The following is a 9,396-nucleotide window of genomic DNA, read 5'->3' on the forward strand; positions in this document are numbered from 1 at the left end:
TATATATGTCTGTAGATATACAGACATTATCACATACGTACATTCCGACTATTTTTTGCAGAAATCACATTCTCCTTTCTAACGGCATCACCCACAGGACCTAAAGTAGAAAAGAACATTATCTAGGTGCATTTTTTTTTATGACATGCATGTGTAATTTTCAAAAACATTTCACCCATACCATCTTCTAGAATGTCACTTGCTAGCAGATTTTCTTGAGCAAGCTCATGAAATGTTGGTGCTGGGCCTCTAGGAGTAACGTTAAGTGAAATCGGTCCAGTCGCAGGTCTCCTCAAAGGGAGATTGGGTCTCATCAGGGTCTGAGTAAAGGCTCGATTCATTCTTCCTCAGTCTTACTGTGATGTGAAATACATTGTTAATCAGTATCACTGGTCATTGTGTGCGTATTTGGGATTATGCAAGGCTAGTCAATTCTGTTCCTGGAGAGCCAACTTCCTGCAGAGTTTAGCTCAAACTCTGCTACAGTAAGGTTACACCTGTCTGTCATTTTCAAGCTAACCCATAGACCTTCATTAGCTGGTTCAGGTGTGTTTGATTAGAGCTTCGGGTAAGTAACGTTTTATCTCAAGCAAGAACACTGACACAATGTTTAACGCACGTGGTGGGTCATATAACGTTATGTCCTGGCATAATAAGTTACTTCTGCTTTTGTACAAATATGTGAATACAGCACGCAAGCGTCTCACAATACTTTCCTAGATAAAATTTACATTATAGTCTCTGAACTAACTACAAAATACAGTGAGATGAATATATGTATGGCATTATTCATTCTGAGAACCCAATGCTGGTCACATCGCACGTGGCTTGCTAGGTTACTCGACAGAGCACGTTTATTATTCATGTGTCTTATACCATTCAGTCTGTTAAATTTGTTGGGTAAGACTTAATACGTAATATGGATAAATACGTAATATGGAAAGTATGTAACAACTTTACCGAATATATTATTGCGGAGATGAAGGATGTTCCTCGCTTTGACAGGAGCAGGTCACCGCGTGGTAAAATTCACTCAATGCGCATGCTCAATTGAACGACCTCGCTGTGACCTAAGGCCTTCGCGTGACTGGGGAGCTTTTTTCTGCTTTTCAAGTAGGCTACGTAAAAAGTCAATGCTGTGCAATATATTTCGTCAGATACTCGAAGGAACGTTTTTTTATTATTATTTTTATTTATGAATGTATAAAACCTGCACAGATATTGTTTTAATGTAAATGTAAGATATAGAGGAGACCATTTAAAACAGTTACAGTAATAAATTACGATATTAAAAAAACATCAATATGGTATATTAAAATGAGATTTGAAGTAAATCTAGAAGTAGGCTAAATATGAGATAAAATATGTGCATATACTGTAGAAATCTCTAAAATAAAACTAAAAAATAAAAATACATTGGACAAGATTGAAGGCTGAGTACGAGTATAAAGAGTATTTGTTTGTTTTGCTGTTCTTTACACACTAATGTTTCAATATATTGATACAATTCAAATTTGAACTGCACAAAAATGTTTTTTTTACCACCTACATTTGTAAATGCAATAATTATTTTTTTTTTATTTGTTTTAAATTATTGTAATACTATTTGTTTCTCTTGATATTAAGTGCTATTGAGTTACACCAAAGCAATTAGTACAACTAGGCATACTTTCACTTTCAGCTTCTTAATCCTGTCAAAATTTGTGAACAGTGTCCTCTAAACTTAACAAATTTCTTTATATAGGTAAACATATGTACATTTCTTTATGTATTTATTTTGATTGAAGCCTTATTTCAGACTGAAATTGCCACTGAGTTTCCAGTGAGTTCTGGACGAAGCATCTGAAGATTCTTGAAAAAAAATCAACATGGTTTCCACAAAAAAGCAGACTTGTGCTGGGTTTTGTTTAACTGGAAAAACCAGCTGTCACACAACGTGGCAGTGGTTGCAAAACAGTGCATTTGAATAGCCGGTCCCATTGAGAAGTGTTCAAACGTTCGTCTTAAAGGTGTTTAGAAAGAGGTAAGACAAAGATTTAGTCCACATATGCACAAGTCTTCTTGTGGCTTAGTGTCATATTTGCTTTTTAGAGTTCATTGTGCAGAAATTAACTTTAATAGCACAATTACTACAGTTGGGTGAACAGGAAGAATTATCTTATTTAGCATTTAGCTTGTGTTTAGCTGTTATGTCAAAAACAAGCACTGTAAGTGTTTTCATTAATATAACTAAAGTTTTAAATATTTACCAATTTGCAGTGGTTTGGAATCAAACACAGATGTTACCTCACTCAGCTAATAATTTAGGCAAGACATTACAGGAAAAAAACATTCAGACTAGTGGAAGGAAACATCCAAAATACTGTACACATTTGATTTTATTTTATCTAATTCTATCTATAGAGTGCAATTAGACTATAAAGTCAGTTTTCTCAAAATGAGTTATTTTAATCATGCACTGAGCCGGAAATCTCATCAATAGCAATTTTTTTTCTTGCATTAAAGTGACACAGATGGCCAGACCATTAAATGTGACTTTATTCAGAGTTCTTATTTTTGCACGAACAGGATTGAGATAAATATAAAGATATCCATTAAACAATGAACAAGCTGAGAAGAAGAAGTACTATCAACTTAGTGAAAGAGCTCGATGCCTTTCCTAAAGTTCCAGAGAGCTATGTTGAAACATCAGCTTTTGGAGGCACAGGTGAATTTTTATATTTGCTGTCTGAATATTACAGATGTTAGCTACAGTGCATGTTATTGATTAAGACTTTTGGTTCTCTTCCTAGTGTCACTGATTGTATTCATCCTCATGGCACTTCTGACCATCTCCGAGTTTTTTGTATACCAGGACTCATGGATGAAATATGAATATGAAGTAGACACAGATTTTACTAGGTGTGTGTATACAGTATTTGTCATGCTTACATTTGCATCTTGAGATTTTGTCAAACACGTTTTTTTAGAGAATTTGAAAGACCTGACCTGATTTATTTTTTATTTTTTTGGTCTTTGACAGTAAATTGAAGATAAAAATTGACATCACGGTTGCAATGAAATGTTCAAGTAAGTAGCCTACATCTGTTATACATTGTATTTTTTTTTTTCAAATAGTTTTATGCCAATGTGTATTAATTATTCTGAATCAAGGCATCCCATGTAAAAGGTTTTAAGCCCATTTTTTTGTATAGGAGTGGGTGCAGATGTGTTGGATGTTGCTGGCGCTGTCATTGCATCAAAGGAACTTAAATATGATGCTGTAAGTGACTTCAAGCCATCTGCTGCATTTCATATTTCACTAGACAACTTACCAGAACCCATAGCAACTGTTTTCTTTTTTTTTTCAGGTAAGCTTTGAGCCCTCTCAAAAGAAAAAAATGTGGTATCAGTATGTATAACATCTTTTTCAGTTATTAATCATTGATATTGTAGTAATACACAATTATGATATCATAAAATAGACAATGTATATGCAATTATAGTAAGTCTTCATCTCTGATTCTTGTTTTTAAGGATATTACATCAGATTCAAAACAGACTGAGGGAAGAACATTCACTTCAAGATGTACTCTTTAAATCAGCACTGAAAGGATACTTTTCTGACCCAGTTCCACAGTACATCTGTTTAAATAATTATTATAATATTTAATCCAACATGTACAGTGATTATTACGGATTTGATCAAACATGATAGAGCTAAAGCTTTTCCGTTTCTAACAATTAATTGAATGGTTAATCATGCAATGGATAATTAACTGAACTGTTTTTGCTTTTTTTCTTTGCACAGAAATGATTCTACATCCAATTCCCAGAATGCATGTAGGATACATGGAAAAATCTATGTCAATAAAGTGGCGGGAAATTTCCATATCATATTGGGCAAGTAAGTATACGCATTTTTAGCAACAGAAATACAGCTGTACTTTAGCCGTTATAAAGATGTCTCCCAAGAAATTACGTGTTGATTCTGTGCTCATAGACCAATTGATACTATCAGAGGTCATGCCCATTTTGCTTCATTAATCAAAAATGAAGGTAAGTTTTACTCAGTTATTAAGTAAGGTAATTGTTTTTAGATTCATCAAAATATCATTGGAAGATTGTAATTAAATTACACACTTTTACTTTTAAAGACATATTTCATTACCTTAATTTGTCATGGAATTCTTTAGATATCCTCTAGATGGAGGACTCTCACTTTGCAATTAGTTTTTTTTTTTTTATAATGTTATAATTCACATTTAAATTATGTTCTTTTCTATTGTTTCTATTGTTTTCTAATGCACATCCTTATATTTAGTTGTCTTTCTCATTTTTCCAGCTGCTCTTAACTTCTCACATCGAATAGATTATTTATCTTTTGGAAACGATGTTCCTGGACACATCAATCCCCTTGATGGCACAGAAAAAATTACATTAGAGCGTAGGTCTTTTTTGTTATATATTTCAATGTTTGTCCAACATAACCCACAGCACAATATGCAGTCAGAGTCTATATTAGATTGATTTCATGTATGCAAATATGCAGATAGGCCTACATTTAAAAGTAGAATAAGTAGAGAATATACTTGCCAACACATTGATTGTAAGACTGTTTTTAATCTGTTTTTTTTTTTTTAAGAAAATATGCTGTTTCAGTATTTTATCACAGTTGTGCCCACCAAGCTGCACACATCAGGTGTTTCAGTGAACATGCACCAGTTTTCTGTTACAGAACAGGTAGGTTCTAGGGTATTTGTGCATGCATTTGTACATGTGTGTGAAAGTGTGTGTTTCTGATGGTCATGTTGCCTGTCATATAGGAGCGTGTTGTAAGCAATAAGAAAGGCAGTCATGGTGTATCTGGGATCTTTATTAAATATAAACTGAGTCCATTAATGGTGAGGGTGACAGAAGAGCATATGCCTTTCTCTGTTTTCCTTGTGAGACTGTGTGGCATCATTGGAGGAATCTTTTCTACTTCAGGTAACTTTCACAGGCTATACAAAGTAAATAAAAGACTAAATCAATTACAGTATATGTTTATATTGTTTATGGTCGTAATTTTCAATATTATTAAACATACCAAGTTCATAAAACGCATTATTAGAGTGTTGTTGGCATGCAATGACTTTTGTGAGCATGGATAGCAGCAGGTGTAGCTTCAAAGGTTTTTCTTGTCCTGTGATCCTTGACACAGGTCTGTTCCACAGATTTATTGGTTATTTTGTTGACATTGTCTGCTGTCACTTTAGACTTGGTGCAGATCAATCCCAGGAGGTGAGTCACTGCTAAGTCACAATGCATGATTTACTTTGGAAAAAAATAAAACAAAGTATAACTATGAATCATGTGCTGATCTTACTAATTGGGTTTTGTGTTTTTCAAGGTTGTCCCTGATTAGGACCCCTGGAACATTTACATGTATTTATTTTGCAGAGACATTTATCTAAAGCGACGAGAATCATAAATAGGTCCTGGACAGTAGCCTAGAAACCAACACAGATTATTTTGTTTACAACTGCAATTACATATTATATACCATTCACAATGCTTCATGGGATTGTAGTGTCTTCCATCATTAAAGCCATTAAGTACACATCTTATAGGTTTTTTATTTGCTTTAAATCAAAGTGTATAATATTTTTAGTCACCTCGTAGCTGTTTGGTTTGTTTCAGTGTTTATAACTGTTTACATAAGAATTTTATTTTATTTTTTTCGATTTGAAAAATACTTCCGGAGCTTCCGTTTTTTTGCTGTCAGTTTTTTATTTTATTTTTTTTTATTTCATCAACAATAATGAAGAGGAGAGGAAAAATAAAACTCATGATGATAATTAAACATTTAAAAATGTGATTAGGGAAAAACACAATGCAAAATATCATTAAAGCACTGACAATGTTTCCAGAAAAGGAGTAAAAATGTATAAACCAATGTGGTTGATTAATTTCCAATGATGGATTTGTGAACGTGATTTCATCAAGTGCAACATGTTCCTGGATCAGCATTCATGTTGATCCTGGAACAACATTCCAATCAACCAATCAGAATTGAGGGATAAGTTTACAGGAAATGTCAATTTTAGCCTTATGACTAGTTACATGTACAGATCACCATATCCATGAATAATAATGTTCCTGTGGCTCAGTGGTAGAGCATTGCATTTGCAGTGCAAAGGTCATGGGTTTAATTCCCAGCACACATACTGATAAAAAATGTATAGCCTGAATGCACTGTAAGTTGCTTTGGATAAAAGCGTCTGCTAAATGCATTAATTTAATTTATTTTAATTTAATTTAATAATGCCTACAAATATTTCCATGTATATTCACGGTAAGGACAGCATACTGTAAATATATAATAGTACAATTTACAATTATGCAGAGGTAAATTGTACTATTATATATAGCTAGACAGTGAAGAAACTAATATTACAGGAGCGCAGTGTTTTTGTGTATGATTGATACCATGTTATTATGGGCTACTCAAGACTGACACCTACAGACTGTTTTAACAAAGGTTAATTAAAACGATTATTATAACTTTGGCCTACATTTAAAAACGGTCATATTTAGTACATTTAATTAATATACAGTTGATATACTTAAAATAATTGAGTGTATAAAATAAGCGGCTTTATTGGCATGGTAACACCTAAATGTGTAGTTTTTATGCTTTACATGTTTAGTTCCGTTTTAGTTTAGTTTTAGGGTTTTACATTTATTTTTTATTTTACTTTTAGTAAGGCTTTGTTAGCAAAATGTTAATAAAATATTGTTACAGATTTTGTTTATTTTGTTCTTTCCTTGAAAAGCATTTTGTCAAGAACATCAGAAGTATATTCAGTTGTGGTCGTTTTTCCTTTTGGAGCATCAGTGACTGTTTGAATCTTTTGTAATAGTTGTGTATGAGTCCCTCAGTTGTCCTCAGTGTGAAAAGATTTCTCAAAATCATAGGACTCATGAACAGCTACTGTATCACACACACACACACACAAAAAAAGCTGTGGATCATCCAGGTAACAACACAATATTAAGAATCAAGCATATCTAAACTTTTGAACTGGCCATTTTTTCAACTATTATTTTCTCTTGTGGACTATATGTACTGTAAATATCTTATTCGGGTCAGTTCTAAAAAAAACAAAAAAAACATTGCATTTTGTATGATCCCTCTTATTTTGGTCATTAACATTTTGTATACTGCAAAGTGTATGTAAAATTTTGACCACAACTGTAGATTTCAGTACTTTTAAAACTAATTACAATTATTTTAAAATTATTAATGTTGATTTACTCTTAAAAATCATGCAATTTATTGTGGTTAATTATTTTAATCGACTATTTGTGACCCTGGATCACAAAACCAGTCTTAAGTAGCACAGGTATACTGTATTTCTAGCAATAGCCAAAAATTAATTGTATGGGTCAGAATTATTGATTTTTCTTTTATGCCAAAAATCATTAGGATATTAAGTAAAGGTCATGTTTAATGAAGACATTTTGTAAATTTCCTACTGTAAATATATCAAAACATAAATTTTGATTAGTAATATGCATTGCTAAGAACTTAATTTGGACAACTTTAAAGGCGATTTATAAAAAACAAAATGACCCTTATGACTGGTTTTGTGGTCCAGGGTCACATTTATAAATTGAAACCAAACTTTTACAGATTTCATAATCCTCAATTTCACCCCAAAAGGAATAGCTAACTTAAATTGACAACTATTATACACTGTATATCTATCCAACTTACCCGTATACATAAGACTATGATCTTCTGCCAGGAACATCAGACCAATCTGCTGCTGTCCAGATTCAGGTGGTTTGTCTTCGTCTGGCATCTCAGCTGAGACCTGTTCACTATGGGTGACCCTACCAGTAGTTGAAGTACCAGTGGCGTAGCTCTCAGCATCACTGATGCACACAAGCCCTCACAGCACGTCAAGCTGCAAACCGTGTGAGGGACCCTAACCGAACTGTTAAAACCAACCACTCATAACTAACAACAACGCATAACACATAACTAGCAATGCATGAAAAACACTCAGAGGAGGCCAGCAACCGTAAATCAACCTAACAGCCACACAGAAAACCTTGGCAAAACCATGTGAACGCACAGGAGACCACTCAAAACATCCTGACAACCACGTAGCAAAGTGCTGAAAACCAATCAGAACATGTGCTGAAAACTTCTATAAATTTAAACTTAATAAATGAAACTTACTCTACAAACAAAAACTTACTCTACAAATAAAACTTACTTTACAAACTATAAACTTACTACTATATAAAGTATATACAGTATTTATATACTTCAGGCTCCATGTGACACTGATGACTCTGATCACATGTCTGGGCTTCTTTCAGGCAGGGGCTCTTCGCTGATGTCCACGTGAATTCGAGGGGCGAAGCTTCTGTTGTTCGTGGAGAAGCTAATGGTGATCAGGATGCGTCCATCAGGCTGCTCTATCTCCACTAGTGAGGGGCAGCTGAGTGTCTCCCATAGATGCTGCTTAATCTTCACTCCCAGCTTAAGGCTGTAGGGACAGCGTCCACCACAGCGTGTCTTCATCATAGGCTCAGCCACAGAGTGGTAAATGTCCTGGTAGCCCTGGATGCTGCAGCCGTGAATGGAGATTGATGCTGCTGGACAGATGTCGGGAAGGACAGCAGCGTTCTTTAGGTAGCACTCTTCTAGACCATTGAGCTTTTGCAGAGATGCAGCTGTAAGTGTGGTCCAACCTGATTATAGCTGCCAGCTGTGAAAGCTCACATGGGTCTTGAATGGAAGAGACACCCTCCACTACGAATCCCCTCAGGTGAGTGGGAAGAGCCCTGGGTCTTCTCATGCGATGCTGCTCCATGCTAATGAATCAAGAAAAACTTCTCAAACCCAACAAATTACTGACACTCACCAAATTGTAGAGTCGTGAAGAGCTTGTAGCAGAGCTTGATCATATTCAAGGCTTCAAAAACAGTTGTTGATTTTCAAATATCAGCTCAAGCTGCTGTACTGCCATAGAATGTTGCGATTCATTTGAATGTAAACAACACCTGATGTTATCAATAAGCCAATTAGAGCAGCATGAGCTCTGTTACGTATTATATGCTTCTCTTTTACCATTATCATCCTCATTTACAGTTTTGTATGTGCAGTCCTCATCTGTGTGTGTATGGCTGTCTGTTAAGGTCAGAATCACTATTAGGAGCTGCTCTATGTTAGTGGTTCATGAATGAATCTGTGTGCTGAATGAATCTTTTATGTGAATGAATCATTCTTACACTGAATCATATCTTTAATTCACTGAAGTTTCTTCCTTAGAAAGTGCACAACTGCTTTGATGGCTTTTCATGCCTCCACAGACTGACTATAGCACAAGCTTGTAGCATTGAAGAGCGGCCTGTGTG

At 34.6% G+C, this 9,396-nt stretch overlaps 2 protein-coding genes across 2 annotated transcripts in view; one reads left to right on the forward strand and one right to left on the reverse strand.

Annotated features, from left to right (window-relative positions):
- The window catches only part of LOC107702448 (tudor domain-containing protein 1-like), a 19,437-nt gene extending 18,350 nt beyond the window's left edge, over positions 1-1,087 (reverse strand). Inside the window, exons 1-3 of the mRNA XM_016504768.1 lie at positions 961-1,087; positions 182-356; positions 42-100 (exon numbers count right to left, since the gene is read on the reverse strand). Coding sequence (XP_016360254.1) covers positions 42-100; positions 182-341 — 219 coding nt within the window. The 5' untranslated portion in view covers positions 342-356; positions 961-1,087. The remainder of the gene's footprint in view (positions 1-41; positions 101-181; positions 357-960) is intronic.
- A 707-nt stretch (positions 1,088-1,794) lies between these two features.
- LOC107702429 (endoplasmic reticulum-Golgi intermediate compartment protein 2) lies at positions 1,795-5,574 on the forward strand. Its single transcript, XM_016504751.1, has 14 exons — positions 1,795-2,023; positions 2,569-2,707; positions 2,793-2,901; positions 3,023-3,069; positions 3,195-3,262; positions 3,351-3,391; positions 3,517-3,618; positions 3,791-3,886; positions 3,983-4,038; positions 4,325-4,426; positions 4,625-4,722; positions 4,806-4,968; positions 5,183-5,262; positions 5,372-5,574. The coding sequence occupies exons 2-14, from the start codon at positions 2,602-2,604 to the stop codon at positions 5,384-5,386; spliced, it is 1,083 nt and encodes a 360-aa protein (XP_016360237.1). The 5' UTR covers positions 1,795-2,023; positions 2,569-2,601; the 3' UTR covers positions 5,387-5,574.
- Positions 5,575-9,396: the final 3,822 nt, after the last annotated feature.

This window comes from Sinocyclocheilus anshuiensis, unplaced genomic scaffold (genome assembly GCF_001515605.1).
Source record: "Sinocyclocheilus anshuiensis isolate Anshui unplaced genomic scaffold, SAMN03320099.WGS_v1.1 scaffold190, whole genome shotgun sequence".
NCBI lineage: Eukaryota > Metazoa > Chordata > Actinopteri > Cypriniformes > Cyprinidae > Sinocyclocheilus > Sinocyclocheilus anshuiensis.

Coding starts and splice junctions, on each gene's coding strand:
- LOC107702429 (XM_016504751.1), top strand. CDS start 2,602: ATGAACAAGCTGAGAAGAAGAAGTACTATCAACTTAGTGAAAGAGCTC. Junction 4,039..4,324: donor TTCATTAATCAAAAATGAAG/GTAAGTTTTACT, acceptor TCATTTTTCCAG/CTGCTCTTAACTTCTCACAT. Junction 4,969..5,182: donor AGGAATCTTTTCTACTTCAG/GTAACTTTCACA, acceptor TCCTTGACACAG/GTCTGTTCCACAGATTTATT.